The 17,189-nt window shown below is 39.6% G+C and overlaps 2 protein-coding genes across 4 annotated transcripts; both read right to left on the reverse strand.

Annotated features, from left to right (window-relative positions):
• Nucleotides 1-310: 310 nt before the first annotated feature.
• LOC131450032 (dipeptidyl peptidase 9-like) lies at nucleotides 311-11,887 on the reverse strand. 3 transcript variants are annotated; one of them, XM_058622196.1, is made up of 22 exons: nucleotides 11,716-11,887; nucleotides 11,054-11,113; nucleotides 9,601-9,691; nucleotides 9,217-9,455; nucleotides 8,911-9,023; nucleotides 8,449-8,622; nucleotides 7,932-8,103; nucleotides 7,622-7,732; nucleotides 6,990-7,118; nucleotides 6,812-6,873; nucleotides 6,631-6,731; nucleotides 6,283-6,460; nucleotides 6,032-6,191; nucleotides 5,804-5,883; nucleotides 5,347-5,499; nucleotides 4,972-5,107; nucleotides 3,977-4,122; nucleotides 3,688-3,834; nucleotides 3,421-3,573; nucleotides 2,699-2,841; nucleotides 2,062-2,173; nucleotides 311-1,458 (listed from the first exon to the last, which is right to left on the reverse strand). In XM_058622196.1, the coding sequence occupies exons 3-22, from the start codon at nucleotides 9,654-9,656 to the stop codon at nucleotides 1,366-1,368; spliced, it is 2,658 nt and encodes an 885-aa protein (XP_058478179.1). In that variant the 5' UTR covers nucleotides 9,657-9,691; nucleotides 11,054-11,113; nucleotides 11,716-11,887; the 3' UTR covers nucleotides 311-1,365. The 3 variants fall into 3 exon arrangements, with proteins under 3 accessions (XP_058478179.1, XP_058478186.1, XP_058478171.1); XM_058622203.1 differs by lacking the exon at nucleotides 11,054-11,113 and having other exon boundaries at nucleotides 7,932-8,100; XM_058622188.1 differs by lacking the exon at nucleotides 11,054-11,113.
• A 517-nt stretch (nucleotides 11,888-12,404) lies between these two features.
• On the reverse strand, nucleotides 12,405-16,343 carry rps15 (ribosomal protein S15). Its single transcript, XM_058622227.1, has 4 exons — nucleotides 16,249-16,343; nucleotides 15,734-15,819; nucleotides 14,643-14,877; nucleotides 12,405-12,562 (listed from the first exon to the last, which is right to left on the reverse strand). Exons 1-4 carry the CDS (start codon nucleotides 16,249-16,251, stop codon nucleotides 12,449-12,451), a joined length of 438 nt encoding a protein of 145 aa, XP_058478210.1. The 5' UTR covers nucleotides 16,252-16,343; the 3' UTR covers nucleotides 12,405-12,448.
• Between the last annotated feature and the right edge of the window lie 846 nt (nucleotides 16,344-17,189).

Here is a 17,189-nt window from a genome sequence, read left to right on the forward strand (position 1 = left end):
TTTAGACTATACAACTGTAAATGCTTTTTCAAGAGGTTACCGTGCAAGCTGCTCTGTCCATGAAGGCCAGGTCAGAAGGAGCAAAGAAAATCTGCTGCTTCACTTTGGAAAGAGTAGACAGGACAACATGTTGCGAGGGCCTACTTGAGTCCTGGAGTGGAATATTCATGCACGTACACACACACAAGATTGTGTTTTCTAGTTGTGGATTCTGCTTGTACCCTGCAAAACAAACAAAAAAAACACATACTGCCACCAACTTACATAATCTGTAATATTTTGGAAAAAAGAACTGCAGCTGAAAAGATCATGTGATTGATTGATTCATACATTTATTCATTATCATGTACAAATTGTTATCCGGTGGTACAAAGCTGTTGTAAGACTCCAGTGCTCACCCACCTGTCTTTATTGCAGTAAAAAAGGAAATACCAGCATGATCGAGAGTCAAGAGGTACTTTGGCAAGTATAAATTATGTGACAAGAAGGCAAGCAGACATCTTGAGCAATGTAATGTGAGGGGAGAAAATGGCGCAAAAAATTCCCCATGAGTGGCTTCTCTCAGCACTCATTTAAAGTGAAAACAATAAAAATCCATAAAAATATTTTTATTTTAAACAACACACTTAAAATGAGACGATAGAGGAAGAGTCTTGCTTTTCTTCCTTTCTTCATCGTTAACACAAACTGCCAGGTACAGATTCACATTATGTATGGACACTGCAAAGTGTGTGTTGAAGTTTATGTATGAAATAAACTGCATTTGACATCTAGTGTGTGAGCTTGTGTCCGCAAATATGTTTATAGCTTCCACTTCATATCTGTGAATTGTAGCCCCGTTTCTACCACTGACTCAAGTGAATAAAACGGGTAGGACAGGAAAGACGAGGGAGGGGGGGTTATCGACACACAATAACATTTGGCAAAATCCATTGTGGTTGCAGAGAAGGACATGGGTGAGTGATGAGTCAATGTGACACAGCCTACACATATATCTCCAGATGTCCTTGTCTTTGTTCAGCTTTCAGGGTGAGACAACAAATCTCTGTGCTCATAAAACATACCCCAGACTGTACAACAGGGTGGCGTGCGTGTGTGCGTGTGTGTGTGAGAAAGGGGGGGCCTGGAAGAGGCAGGGTGAGCAAGAAAGTAACAGATCAAGACACTGAGAGAGCAGAGGTGGGAAGTATAGAGGAGAGGTGAGATGAGAAAGAGTGGCTTGTGGCTGCACCATCTTGACAGTCTCTCGGTTGGAGACGGGTTTAGGATGTGGAAGTGGAGAAAGATGAAAATGGGCTGTGAGCTGGAGGGAGTAAAGGAGGACAGAGGGGAAGCTAGAATCCACTTCTCCACTGCTTTCTCATTTCAGAGGTATTGTTGTAGAAAGTGCAGCAGCATTATCTCATAGTGCTCTCCAGACTCAGGGCAGCGAATACTGTGTCGCTCGTTGGGGTAGACCTGGAAAATTAAAACAGAGTTAACAAATTCTATATGTATCTATCCTGTAAAATCTGTTGAAGCAAGTGTTGCTCTCAATATATGATCCTGAAATGTTTGAAACGATTTGTGTCTGTTTGTGTGGTCATTGGAGTTATTCTAATTTTATGTATACATCTTTTTTTAATATTTAGTTTTTATGTATATTTATATACTATTTTGGTATATTTTATTGTTGGTATTTTTGAGTGGACAGCAAAATAAGAATTTCATTGTACAGGGAAAAGTGTTTCTTTACTGTGCATATGACAATAAACCCTTTGAATCTTAAATCTTTTTGAGCAGATTTCATTTAGTGTTTTAAGTCACACTCCAAACTGTTTGCACCCGTCTGGGTTTACTAGTGCCATGTTGCTGTTGTCTCTGACCATCTTGATATAAAACCAATCACACCAACAATGACTCCTGTGAAGCCACTAGGCATAGTCAGCATTGTGTCAACTCACTTGTTTATATTATAAAGTTACACACTACAGTTTTAAAATAGTGTAAACAATTAAGTGATTTGAAATAGCAGCATCACAAAGATATGTTAGTGAGTGAACGGAGGTTTGTGATGCTAACCTGAAGCTGGTAGGGCTTCCCAGCACGGATTATCTGTGACACGAGGAAATTGGTGTGGAAAAAGTGCACATTCTCGTCCAGAAATCCATGAAGAATCAGCAAACGATTTGGCCTGGAATGACAAGTATTGAAAGGTTACAGTACAATAGGCTTCCATTAGATAATAAGAATTAAATTCCTGAAGTAGCATGCTGCCCAAAACTGAATTCCTTTACTATTAGAAGAGAAAGAATTCATAAAAACTACCCAGAATCTTGAATAAGATCAAACATCTCAGAGTTTTACATTAGCACCTAAAGGCAGTGCTCCAACATGCTGCTTGTCAGGCCCTCAGGGTCTCTTTGGTCTCTTAACACTTACACTTGATTCAACCTGCAATTTGAAATACAAATAATTTATTCCCTGGAATATCCTGACAGTGATTCTTTATATTGCAATTCATTTGTAAAAACAAAATGGAATTCCAACATGTCTAAACAATTTGTCTTGAAGCATATAAATCTTGACCCGACAAGAAACAGAACTGCAGTCATGGTTTAACTTGTTCAAAACAATCTACGTTAGTTATGAAGGACATGCCATAAGGTTTAAAAGAAGTTCAAATTCCACACAAAAATTCATTAAAAGATGCACTGACTCGCTGGGCAACTTGTCCACATGCAAGGCCACCGATCCTTCCTCATAGCCCTGCTGGTTGTTCTCAGGCACATCCATGTAACGCTCTGTGTAGCCAGTGTCGTAGGCCATCCACACAGTCACTGGGGCACCTGCGATGGCCAACTGATGAGTAGCACAAAGTGATCAGATGGAAATTAATATTAAATAAATTATAAACAAACTGTATTATACGGTCAAAACAGGTACAACAATGTGTAATGCTTTAGATTAGACTGTGTGACGAGACATATGTTGAACATATAAATCCATTTGGCACTAGGATGTATCTGCATAATACACTGTTTCACTGTCCAACACAGACACCATGTGGATGTACTTGGCAACTGCACCTATAGTTCAGAATAAGACATCCTACAAAGAATTACTGTGTAAGTGTAACATTTAGATAATTTTCTATACATAATTGTTTCTTTTTTTTAAATTTAAGACTAGGGTTGCTTTATAGAGGCCGCCATCTTGCGACAGCATGTTTCTACAGCAGCCTGAATGGATCTGCATTTCCCATTTTGAAGGAGACTTACAACACAGACTAAGAACGGCATTCTTTCTGGTATGTGGAGGCCAACATATTTCCCTGATGCACGTGGAAAAGGGAGGAGTGAGAGGAGGAATCCTCCATTTGTTACTGCACGCTAGATTAGTAAGGATTAAAGGGTCAAAGAGTGAAAACTGCTCCCTAACCTTGAAGACATTAGGTCGTTGGATGAGGCCCATGAGTGAGAGGAAACCACCATAAGACCAGCCATGGATAGCAACACGACTCAGGTCCACAAAGTTAAACTTCTCTGCCACATACTGCAGCCCCTCCACCTGGTCTTCAATCTCAACCTGACCCTGGACAGACAAAGCCATTGTGTTATTCAATGTGTTTCATGACATTCACGACATAACAGATGACAGTCAGTGTACGGACACTGTATTTATTCAATTATCTGACTCTCATTCTACCATTTTGTTTTTCAGCGCTCCTTCGAATTCAAGGCCCCTCTGACAGGAACCTCTCCCGTCAATGACGACCACAGCATAGCCCAGAGAGGCAAGCGTGTTCAGACGGAGGTACTTCATCCCCTTAAAGGAGTTGTTCACCAGCTGCACCTGTGAACACACACACACACACAGAACATGTCACACTAAATACACCACAGTTACATGGTTTTCAAACACTATTTAGTAATAGCCTTTAATGTTTCAACTCCACTGGCACATTATTTCAGATATCATGACATGAACCACAAACCTGTGGGCCTCCATACACAAAGAGAACAGTTGGGTGCTTCCTGCCAGGCTGCAGGTTGTGAGGCTTATAGACCATCCCATAAAGTTGGAAGCCAGACTTCCCAGGAAAGTCAAAAATCTCAGGTGGATTGTAATCTCCCGGGCAACCTGGAAGATAAGTTGACACATTCACTTTTGTTTGAGCTTCACCCAAATCAAATGACCCTTACAGATCTTGAATTTAAAAAAACAAAACAACATAAAAAATAATATAGTGCAGGCACAGTGGGTTATTGTATAAGCTTTTCACTGCACAAGCATTTGGAAGTGAACAAGACGAAAGTATTTTGAATCAATCGTGGATAACCGTCAACTCTGACGCAAAGTGCACAGGATTACATCCATTTTTGAGCACCACATTATCCAACAGTTCTCAGAATTGACTGGCGGACAGCACTGTGGTTGAAAACTCACCGTCCTTGATCTAATCAAAGTCAGACCTCAACTTTCCTCTCAAAACCTTGCTCTATTGATGACACAAAAAATAAAACCACAACCTTCACACTTGGCCAGGCAGCAAAGAAAATGATTACTTAATTTGCAAGTAAATACAATCTCAATAAACTGAATCAGAATCAAACCTCTGTGCTATTTATTAGTTACTTTTTTTAAAGATGAAGTTGCAATACGGCCTCCTCCTCAGTTGGCACATTGTGACAATTCTTCATCTAGTGTGAACAATTCTTTGGTGTTTTATGGTGGTCGGCATCAGTAATACTGCATTGCTACCTCCTTCTTCACTTCCCTTTATCATTTTCTTTCTCTTTCTTCAGGTCTTCACCTCTAAATCACTTTGTGACAAACTCTTTAGCCCAACAAACACCACAGCTTTATGTTCCTGAAACAAGTCTTTTGACTACGTAGGGGATCACGCTTGGTTTTTGACGATATCTGTGGCTACAGATATCATCTAGGAAAACTACAGTATGGAGATAATCTCCATCACAATCTGTTTACCTGGTGACTCCATCATGCTGGCCCAGAACTCAGGTACCATGTGTAGTGGGTCACCTTCTGAACCGGTCAGTTTGTAGACATGAACACATGGCGGAGTACTGACGTTACTGTAGTGGCTGACGAAAAAGTCAAAGTTCTGCAGAGTGAGAGAGAAATGCCAAAAAAATGTTAAGTACAAAGAATTGCATATATCTAATCAGCCAATCACATGGCAACAACTTGATGCATTTGGATGTGTAAAATACAATTCTACTTTTGTTGCATACAACAGAAAAAACTGGAAATGCTGCTTTTGCAACAGCTGGAAATAAATGAATGCACTGATGGAAATGTCGACAACTGTATTTTTGGTACGTAAATAAATGGGTGTTTTACCTTACTAACAGAGCAGCTATGAGAGAAGCCAGGCTTGGTTAGTCTGACTACATCTCCAGGTGAGTCGTAGCTGACCACGTAGAGGTGGTGCTCCAGAGGAGTGTCTCTGGTGCCCTGGAAGTACACCAACCTTGTCGCCTCATTCACCCAGATCTATGAAGACATTAAATTAATTAGTAGTTATGTATGGCAACAGCAGTTTTTCCATTGTTTTCTTTTCTTTTCGTTTCTTTTGAATGTGATAAAGGATGTCTATTCCCTGCAGGAGGAGAAATTTATCAGTAGCAAACGTTAGACACTGAAACTGAGGTCTTTCTTCAAATGTACTGTAGATTTTCGTAACAACATTCTGCATGTAACTGTCGAAATGCTTTCTGTCTTTTCACAACTTTTCACATCTGTATATAAATTAAAAGGTATGAATTCAGAAATCTAAAACTGAGGGAGTTTGTCTAACCTTGGAGCCATGTCTTGCCAGGACCTCCCATTCTCCACTGGTCAATGTAATCTCCTCTTTGATTGCACATTTGAAGTCTCCTGAAAAAAACAGATAACAGAATCAGCATGCTCCTTGAAATAATCCCTGTAGCAGAGGTCAGATGAGATAAAATAGTACCAGCTGTAAAAAATAACAGCTATATAATGTCAAGCCAAACAAATGTAAGAGCATCTCTTAGTCTCTTACCCTCTATGTGTTGGTAGTCCTCTGTCCATTGGTAGCAGCCCGGTTGTAACAGGGATGTGATCTTATACAGGTGGCTGAACCCCGTTTTAGACTCATTTATCCAAATAAAAGTAAACTCATCTTCTGTCGTTTGAACAAATGGGTAGAATATATCATGAACCTGCATAAAAAGAACAATTAGCCAGTTTATTGAACACTTAAGGTAGAAAAATACTTGGAGATCCAAAGAGTGTGAATGTGAAATGACCTACATTAATCCAGACATCCGTGGTCTCTTCATAGATTATATATGGCTGTGTGTTACTGGGCACGGCCTCCAGACTCTCCTGCCTCTGAGCTGGGTCGTCTGTGACAGGAATAAAGAGGGCTGGAGGCAGAAGGACCAGCTGTAGTTTCCTCTGACTGCGGTCCAGAAGCACTGCCCAGCCACTATGCAACCACAAAGATAGCAAAACTCTAATGACTCCTTTTGACTTAATAAACATAATAAATAATATTTAGAAGCATCTTTAAAACACCAAAAAGTATTTTAAGCCTCAGTATCACTGAGAATGACACAGTCACTGAGTCAAAGTCAAGGTTTTCAGTGCAACACTCACTATTTTCCATCACTTGTCCATCCCACTCTAGCAATGTATTCTGTCCCAGGAAACAGGGAAGTGAAGGGGACAGCCAGTTCTTTATCTTGTGTGCTCACAATCTGTATGTACAACAACCACGCACACATTAGGAACACTGATTATCATGTCAAAGAAGAAAAACAGATAATGGCAGACTCACTCTTCCTTGATGATCTGTCTTGATCTCTGCCAGTTTAAGCGACGCCTGGGGATTTTTGCTACCTGTAAATGCGGTAAAAAAAATGCGGAAAATATAAATGAGGAAAAAAGGTCAATAAAACGGTTTGCTACTCCAAGCCCGCATCTGCAAGTTGCACAGTGTGAAGGGCTTGACTGACCTGTGCGAGGATATCTGTATGCGTCAGCTTTCCGTTCCTCCAGTGCTGGAGATGGAACATGAATAATCTCTACATCGGTCTCATCCACCTCTTCATACAGAAGATACACCGTTTTACCTCCATTAGGGTCTGCCAGGGGAGACATTTTTTGAAGCAGCATGTATACAAAAAATAGTGTGCAGAAGTATGAACACTATTTCTAAATAGCATTTGGAAGTCAGTAGGGCTGAACAATGAATAACGTTTTTAAATCTAAACGGCAATTTGAAAGAAAGTGCAAGTAGCAAATCACAAAGTCTGCCGTTTGATTGCCTGATTTGACTGAACTCCAATCCAAATTTGACAATATTTCCTGCATTTTATGGGCAAAAACGTTAATCAATTGACTAAGAAAATGGTCAACAGATTAATTGACAATGAAAATAACTATTTCTATCTTTAACTTGTCATCCTTTTGTTAGAGAATAATAGTATTTTGATGGTGTCATGTAGTAATGCTCCAACTTATTTTAAGTACAAGTGAACATTTATCTGAAGCAGTGTGGGCCTTTATTGCAACTGCAGCCACAATTTATATAATAAAAGAAAAATCGAAATTTCACCCCTGAGTACATGAAAAACCTTGTGCTGACCTTCCACTGCTGAGGGTCTCCACCAGTAGCCAGTGAAACGGTCAAACTCTTCTTGAATGACAAACGTTGCTACACCTGCCGACTTGGGGTCCTCCTTCACATTATCCAAACCTAAAAGGTAATAAATAAAGATGTGGAAAAAACATACTTACATCTGACTTATATTTATATAATAATATACAATTATGTGTGGCATTTAAATACATTTTTCTTGTGAATTCTTCAAAATAAGATGTGACAAAGGGAAACATAATCATCATCATTTCAAATGTTATTTAAATAATTCAAATAAAACAAAGTGGCTTCAGACCTTTGTGGCAGTAAGTGAGTCTCCTTTCCTCGCCCGTCTTAATGTTGGCTATCCACAGGTCGTTATTGTTGATGAAGGCTATGAAATCAGGGTCTCCAGGGCAGAACTTGGGGTCCATACGAGTCCCTGAGCACTGGGTCTTGATCTCCGCAGGCTTTAAAGGAGCAGACTGCTAAAACCAAAACTTACAATGTTAGTGTAAGGGAAATAAAAGGATGAAGTTCTCGTTTGACAAGATCATTATGTTAAATGCAGACCGATTCTTTGACAAGAAAAGTACATTGAATTAAAAAGGTGTGATAGCTTCGTTTGATAAGATACAGAATATGGATATGGAAGACCAACACCTCACTTTGTCAACTGTCTAAGAAGCTGCACTAACTTTAAGTTATGTCCTAAACACCACCACACAAAGTGTATTCTGAGGTCTGAGCTTGCAGACCTTTATCTTCCTATCTGTCCCAAGTATCTGGAGATTGCAAACTGAAAAAGGAAAGAAAATAATTAGTGTACTCACAATGAAGCTGTTGTTGCCTCCATCTTGACAGTAGAAGAGGCTATTGCTGGCCTGGAAGAGGAACCGGCCTGTCTGGGCATGGTAATCATAGGAGGTGATACCAAATGCTCCCAAGCGTTTACGCTCCCTCAGCAACTCCTCCTCTCGAGAGTAGGCCCCCTGGTGAGGTGTAGCCTTAGAGGATTGGCAGGAAGGAGAAGAGATATAACCTCTCTACCATACGATGGAGGCACATTTAACACCCATGCATCACCCCCTGCATGAATTAGTAACTATGAACACACCCGAAACAAAACAAGTCGGAGAAAGAAGAAAACAACTCCACCATAGAGCTCAGTGATGATGTTACAATGGTTACTTTTTTGTTAATGGATAAAGTTAATGACCATCAGACACATTCCCACTGGTCTTTTTTGATCAATGGGAATGAGATATGACACATGCAGGAAGTGGGGTTTTAACCTGGAAGTGATCCAGCATCTGTTTCCATGACAACACCAAGAGGGCCTCTTTACGGATCTTCTTGGGGATTTCTGAGTAGAGTAATGAGTTCTCTCTGCTCCCATAAGGCATTCCTGTTATGAATAAAGTAAAGCAACTAAGACAACAGTTAAAACAATACTTGTGCTTCTAAAAGTCATGAGGTAATCATATTCGACTGCTTAGAGCAGAAACACATGACTGAGGTCAAGTTTAAGGAGTAGTACACAAAGAGTAGAACACATCAGCTGATATGGGGGACTTTCTATGCATCATTGATCAGCTTACCGAGGTAGTACAAGCGATGAGAATGTGGTCCATTCTCATCCTTTTTTTGCACAAACTGGAAGTCATGGGGGGCCTTGTTGGCGATCATGCCTGAGTACTTCCTGCTACAGTGGATAATGTCTCGAAGGCCCTCCCACGAGTGTTTCTCCACAAAGAACTGAGAAGGGACGTCCTCCATGTCCACCACTTCTGTACTGTCTGAAAGGCCATCTACAGCCATCATGCTCACCGTCACACAGCTGTAGGGCGACATTAGAAACAACTGATGAAAGGTGTAGACACACCTACAGATGATTTTTTTTCTACATTGGTTCATCCATCTTTCTGAACAAAGCAGACCAAAGAAAATGTAACATGAACTTTTGAAGTTTCGTCATACTGTACCTTTTCCAGATACCCTTTTTATTGTCACAAAGTTTGACCCTCTTGACTCTATGCATTCACTAGACAACAGTAGCCACTCTGACTCTGTAACCTATGAACAAAGAGCACAACCAAAATACTGTTACACTTTCTTTCAGACACATAAGGAATCACAACAATAAAGACTAATAACACAAAAAACATAACATTTGACAACACAGTCAATATTAACGATCACTGCTATTATGAAACATACTATTTTTTATATACAATCTATCTACGATCCAACTATCAAAACAAACACTAGACAATAAACATGCACAATAATTGTAATTGTTCTTATCAACATCATCATCACCAATCTGAGACAGATATCAGTTATTATTAAGCATTTAACCATTTAATCATAATAATTATAACTTGCCAATATCTGTATTGATATAATAATGGCAATTACAATAATAGTTATAATAATGATGGTAACACATCAATCAACACCTTTCTTCACCCTGGTATGTCATAAAAATAATTTCTCTTTTTAAATTGGCTCACGGTTACATTACTTTATCGACCACCTCAAATGATTCCACTGTAAATAGAAAACTGCAAACTCAACATTTATCGTTTGACACAGGCTGTCAGTCTACAATGCAGTCATATAAATTAGGAAGAAAAGGTTTAGAGCAGAGAATTGGTTAGGATCAGTATTACCGTCAACAAGGAGGTCATGTTTATAGCCACATTTCTGTTTGTTTCTCTCTCTGTGAAAAGCATAATTTATAAAGGACAGATTTTTAATGAAATTTTCTTGGGATGTAGGTTATGTCTTAGAGAAGAAACTATTGAAATGTCATGGTCTACTAGACACAGATTCAGGAGAGTGAGAGATAGGCGAAGGGGGAGATGGGGAAATGTGTTGACACTAGGGCTTGGCAATAATTCAATAACAGTATATAGTGCAATATAATTCTGTATCAATATTGCAAAGGTTCAATATACATCAGTTTATTCACCGCTATTTAAAATGGCAAATTATACTCTTCCTGCAGATTAGTTCACTGTGGTTCATTGAATAGTTAATTGTATCTTGCAATTGTTTTATTTTATTTTATTGCGTGAATGTAATTAAATACATAACATATGTTTAAAATGTAGTACATCTTTTCTTGTTTTAGTGCTCATGGTAGGGAAAAGGAAAGGTTAATAAATAAAGGATCCTCAAGAAAGGGTGGGAACCAAACAACATAATTGCCTTTTCTTATGTTGGTGTTACTAGGGTGTTTGATACTGGGGTTAGGTGCCTTAAGTCTGTGTACAAGAAACACTGAGCTCACAACAAATACATCAACACATAGGTAAGCTGCTTGAGAGATCAGAATCAGAATATTGTATTAATCCCCGCGGGAAATTGAAGTGTAGTAAAAATCTACAGGACAGGTCAGAGAGTATTAGTGATTGGAGATCTGAACTATACCCTCTTTTAAATCAGCCGACACAAGAAGAGGTGATATCTGCGCTGATTTCGTGTCTTCTTCTATAAACAAAAAACATTTAACTTTAACTTGACGTGGTCTCTCATGTATCGTTCAAAATACATTAAAATGGGAATAATTACTCAGCAACTTGTACATAGGAAGGCCCTGCTTGGTTCAGCTGATGTGTGAGCGGCTTATACAAGCTGTTTTACGGGGTGGGAAATAAGCCAAGCGAAATATAGGATACTGATTAGCGTAAATGTGAACAGTTAGCTAGCCTACAATAGAGCTTTGTTCTCAGATTTCAACTATCCAGTCACACTGGGAAAACACCGGCAAATTCATTGAGTTGACACTTTGAACGACACTTACATTTGCGATATATTCAACAGTAAATTACGAAATCATCTGTTATAAGACAATGACGGCTATGAAATAATCTCAACGCTTTTTTAAAATCACTCTTGTCTACGTTTTGACAGGACGGTTCTCTTCTGTCATTTCAGTCGCACTGAAGCTAACTAGCTACCTGCAGCTAGCCCACCTAGCTAAATAATGCTATCTAGCATCTAGCTAACGGTTTCTCGTTATCTCTGGAGGAAAGACAGGCGCTTAAAAGACCGTCTCTGTAAAACAATGGGAAAAGAAGGAAAATACTTACCGATATGGCCACTGTTCCTTTAACCAGGTACAAGACCGATTTAGCTGGGTGTTAATAAGCAGATTTTGAAGCGGCTAAGGGTTGTATCCATGGCCCAGGGTGGCCACACAGAACGTAGCTGCCGTTCAGATTGGAATGAGGAACATTAACTCTGGTAGTGTTCCCACCGGTAGGTTTTTAGTGCGGCACCGCCACCCTGACGAGGAGTCTACGAGGGTCAGTACTACGCGGTAAGTGACAGAACGGGCGGATGACTCAAGACTCTGCTTCATGCGTTGTTCCAATGATTGACCCGACTCTGGAACGTTTAACCCCTTTCACGGCTGAGCATTTAACTAGTTTATCTAGAATTAGCATAGTTCCATGTTATCCACCCACATATGTATTAAATCCTATAACTTGCAGCTGAATATATAGATATTTAAAAACACAATTTGTTTCACAGTGAGACCAAGTTTTCGTCACTGAATGCAACTTGTATTAGATTTTCATCTTAATGCGACATGTAGGAAAAAAGTAAGTTTCAACTTCACATCACAACCATATTAAACCACATATTGTGTTCCCTTTGTTACTTTTCAGGCAATTGGCTGTCTTTAAAAACAGGTTTAAAATAATAAATAAAAGACTTCATATTAGCAGTTCATTTTTTTTAACATTATGCTAAAGAAAGAGAAGCCGACCCATCGTGGAGCACCCAAATATCTTTATTTATACAAAGAATACAGTCATTCTATTTCAGGGGGATGAAACGAGAAGAGTGTGTGGCTCCAATACCAGGGCGACCGTGCTTGACTGGTTTGTAGGTGATGGAAAACTCGCCCAGGTAGTGACCGCACATCTCAGGCTGTGGAAAGGCAAAACAGCTGATATAAATAACATGGCATGGTGTTAAGACATTTAAGATCTTTCTGACACTTAAAAACAGCATGTAGTAACTTGGTAGCTGCTAGTAATAAACTACAGTCAGTTGTAAGATTCACATCACTTCTGAATATTTTAGGATCAAAATGATGTGCATCTAAAACTAATATTCAGATAGAATTTGGATCCATGTGCTGTGTTTGTCTTAAGTAGATTACTTGGCCTAAGTGATCCTGTAGGTAAAGTTTTTAATTCAAAACACAATTCTCACATATCCCTATAAACTATTCTGCAGTTCAAAGCACACTATAATCAGCAGTTTGTATAAAATGAGATTTACATGCCTAGTCATATGCAGCACCCACTTACTATGGTTCTGTAATGACTCAAAATATGACTGTTAATGCTCTAAGATAAATATAACTCCATGCTTACTGTTTGATATTAAAATTTTCCAGTCAGATTGCAAACTAAGAACTCCATCTCGACTTGGGCTTGGGTCATACTGTCACACAGAGGTCCAAGTGACAAAAATATCTGGCCATTTTTCTATGTCCCATATGGACCCTATGCAGACAGTCTTTTGTAGTCCACACAGACTGCACAAGACTTTCCAGTCCTGTTGGCAGCACACTCTTGCTTTGGTCCAAGAAGACAAAGTAACCATGGATGCTTTCTTAGGATTATTTCAGGAGGTTTGATATCCACAAATGTACAAATCAACACCTGCTAACCGAGTACATATGCCCACTTAAGCTGTGGACACGTTACACATTTTTCATCACTGAAAGAATGGGGATCACATCAAGCTGCACCTGACGAGGGATCAGACATGATTTGTCAAACCAACTGAAGCCAAGTGACAGTGTAAACATGTATCAAAACCACCATCGTTGTTTTAATATTTGTTTGTGTCTTCTGACACCATTTCATGTGTCCCACCTACTCTTTCTATTGGCAACATGCATTTGGGTCGGTAATCAGTACGCACTACAAACATGAAAAACAATTTGTGGCGACTGAGGTCTGTTACCCTCACACATTAGGATTTCTGTGCCAACTAACCATGCTGACTGCCCCCAACTAGTTCTGACTGGTGCACTCTGCCAAACTGTAAACTGTGGGTAAAATCAGGACAAAAATTGTAGTGTGTCCCCAGGTTTAAGCAGAACTATGCAGGATTTTTACCCTAATTTAAGAGCCTTGGAGTCACAGATGGTTAAATGGCTTGCTGTGGGGAGATTGGGGGCTGCCTCCACTCCCCCCACCATCTGTTAGCAGGAACCAGCCTTGCAAGATCAGAACTGCCTACCCAATTCCTCAGAATCAGGAGGTCTCAACCAAGAAACAAACTGCTCCACGGCACTACACACCCCCAGCCAGGTACCAGCTATAAGATCAAGGTAGTGATGGTGCTATTTTTGACAGTCATCGTGACAGAGACGGAGTCAATAAAATCGGAAGACCATTTGTCGAAGGAAGCGGGGAAGGGGAAACGTCTGACCGAGCGAGGGGCCACATGACAGCGGACTGGCCTTTATCAAATGGAGACAAGCATGCAAAATAGATGCTGACCGACATCAACATGGCACTGCTCGTCAGCTTTGTTAAACAAATGCACATGGCCAGGAGATGGGAAGAGAGTAAGCAGTGAGTTTTTACAACAGTGAGGATAAAGCAATAGACAATGGATGAATGGATAGATAAATAAATATGGTGGGATCATAAAAAAAAAAAAAATGTACACCAAAACTGTAGAGAAAGGGGCAAAAAACCAACCAGACTTGCAAAGTTCCACTTTAACTGACATAGACCCTTATTTAGTATGAATGGAATCATGGATATTCAAGTGCAAGGGAACATGAGACTGGGGTGGAAAATATAACCCGGCCCTTTGTGCACAATGAATCATATACAAAGAGCTACATTACCAGGACCAAACTCAGCTTAATTCTTTTTAGTTTGACAGCAACAAACTGACAGTAATGGATATAGTCGTCTATGAAACCCATGTTTGAGATATGTACACATAAGCTCTACCTCCCACCAAACCAAAGCCTCACCTTAATTTCAACCTGGTTGAAAGTTTTGCCATTGTACACGCCAACCATGGACCCGACCATCTCAGGCAGGATGACCATGTCCCTCAGATGGGTCTTCACCACCTCTGGTTTCTCCATGGGGGGAGCCTCCTTCTTTGCCTTGCGCAGGCGCTTCAGGAGGGACTGCTGCTTGCGGCGCAGGCCACGGTTAAGCCTTCTCCTCTGGCGGGCGCAATAGAGCTGCATCAGCTGCTCACTACACAGAATGAGATGACAGCGATGAACTAAAACACCATAAATCAAATGGAATTCATTCAAAAATTCAGACACAGTTGAGCAGTTAAACCAAATATTCCCACAGATCAGTCACAAATCCAGTGAAATGCAAATTATCAAATAAAGCTTCATTATTTGTTCTAGTTTTTTTTATTTGCATCTGCTGTAAATTTGAGGCAAATATGATCAGTTTCTATTGTTAATTTCTGCCATAATACTCTGATTGTGGCAGGTGTTGCAGTCTCCTCTTTCAATACGAGTATGCATTTCCAAGGCTCAGTATCACAGCTGATTTCTGAATTAATTGTCAACTCATTGGGAAGTTTTAATACCAAACAAAATTTGCTTGATTTTTTAAATACTCACAAAACTAACACTGTAAATCGTATAAAACCTGGATATCTCAAACCTAGTGCATCAGTAATAGGCTTACAAAAATGACATCCTAGTTACATTAAAGCACTTTATTAAATATGACCATAGTGTATTCAGTACAGTCGGGGTGGTAATTATAACAAAAATGTTCCTGTTCAAAATACACCCCTACAACCACCATCAGATGGTGGTATACTGCAAAATCAATGCCATTTTCATCTGCTGATATAGTAACAGACACAATTAGTATATCCTACTACAAAATAGATCTAAAAGATGTGGTTGTGGAAACAGATATAGAAAGGATAAAAGAACAGGGACTGACATTTATGAAAATACGTTATACAACTAGATGTAGTCATATTTACTCTAACCTAATACAAATGTATGTGCAAGAAGCTTTTATTTAATGGACAGTAAGACTGTAGCACCGCATCTTCAGCATCTGCACTGCCACTTACTTGGACATGTCCAGAAGCTGGTCCAGGTCCACACCTCTGTAGGTGAACTTCCTGAAGGTACGCTTCTTCTTGATCTCGGTATCCGCCTGGAAAAGACAGACATAGTTCCCAGTCAGAATTAAGCCAGCAGTTAGCACACAACATCCGGGAGCGAACGTTTCGGCCTCGACAGAAACTTTTCGCCGCACAGTGTCTATACAATCACCACAGGCAGTTTATTAACTCTAATTCGACTACTACGGGAGTATTGCGGAGCCAAGTAATGCTTTATTTCTAGTACAGCTCACATAGAACCTGCGGGTTAGCTTAGCCACAGGCGGCCATTGCTGCTAGGAATAACACGGAGCCTAGAATCAAATATTTATCCAGCATATGAGGGCACAATTTTCAGGTATATGATCAGTGCACGTGTGTAACTATCGGGTGACATGGTTATATATGTTAAATACTCGGTATAAAGATAAGATGAATGAAGATTACATTGTGACAAGCATCACGATTGGTAAAGTACCTACCATCTTGCCTGTTGTTCCGGTAGAAAAGAACGGCCCGAAGTCGCGTTTGGTCTGATATCGCGCGATTTGCGATAAACATCCGGCGGTGTCTTCCGGTATTAGGCTCATCTGTGGTCAGCAGGTGGTGCTATTGCACTATAACCGTCTGTTTTTGGTTCTGACCTGACGACTGTCGAGACATTTTCTACCAACGTGTCCTGTTTTCATGTTAGTTTCTGTAAACCACGAGTTAACGTAGTCTTATTTCTGCAGACCAGGAGGTCACACAATTATATCTAATACAACAGATAAATAAAGTGGAAAGTACAACATTTGTACCACAACAATTTCACTGATTAGTTTGTGTACATATTTTAAATTAGGTAATATGATCTGTAATGGGGTATGTATACATAATGGTCTATCTGCAGTAAGGATCATGGATGTAAATGCTGATCACCATAGTGACTGAGTATATAGTATTAGAGTACATATTATTTGTATTAAGGTTGGCAGTCTGGTCTTGAAAAATGTCAGAGTGAACCAAGAGTACTACCTATGATACAGGGACCGAGGTCCTCTGTTTTTTCTCTATTTTAGAGAGAACATTTTTGTAAAGGTAAATGTTTGAAATGGTTTCCAATATTATTTATTTTATAGTATCTGAATCTGATTTCAACTCTGCAGCAATCATTATTTTACCCCCAGAACCCAAAACATGCCAATACATTGTATTTCCATTTCCTCTAATCAGTTAACTTAGTTTATTTATTCATAGATTATATTAATAATATGCTAATGAATCCCAAGTTAGTATTATACAGTCACTTTTGCTGGAAAACACACAGAGATTCTAAACTGTCTTCCTTTATTTTGTACTCTTTTATTGTTAGAATATGTATACTCTGCATTCAGGATGTGGCTTTTACCGATTTACTCATATCGGCTGGGTGGAGTACATA

The sequence above is a fragment of the Solea solea genome, chromosome 1 (assembly GCF_958295425.1).
Source record: "Solea solea chromosome 1, fSolSol10.1, whole genome shotgun sequence".
In the NCBI taxonomy this organism is placed as follows: domain Eukaryota; kingdom Metazoa; phylum Chordata; class Actinopteri; order Pleuronectiformes; family Soleidae; genus Solea; species Solea solea.

Coding starts and splice junctions, on each gene's coding strand:
- LOC131450032 (XM_058622188.1), bottom strand. CDS start 9,656: ATGCATAGAGTCAAGAGGGTCAAACTTTGTGACAATAAAAAGGGTATC. Junction 5,500..5,803: donor TGGCAAGACATGGCTCCAAG/GTTAGACAAACT, acceptor ATGTCTTCATAG/ATCTGGGTGAATGAGGCGAC. Junction 1,459..2,061: donor GGAAGCCCTACCAGCTTCAG/GTTAGCATCACA, acceptor TTAATTTTCCAG/GTCTACCCCAACGAGCGACA.
- rps15 (XM_058622227.1), bottom strand. Junction 14,878..15,733: donor CAGCTTCTGGACATGTCCAA/GTAAGTGGCAGT, acceptor CATTCTGTGTAG/TGAGCAGCTGATGCAGCTCT. Junction 12,563..14,642: donor TCAACCAGGTTGAAATTAAG/GTGAGGCTTTGG, acceptor GCCTTTCCACAG/CCTGAGATGTGCGGTCACTA.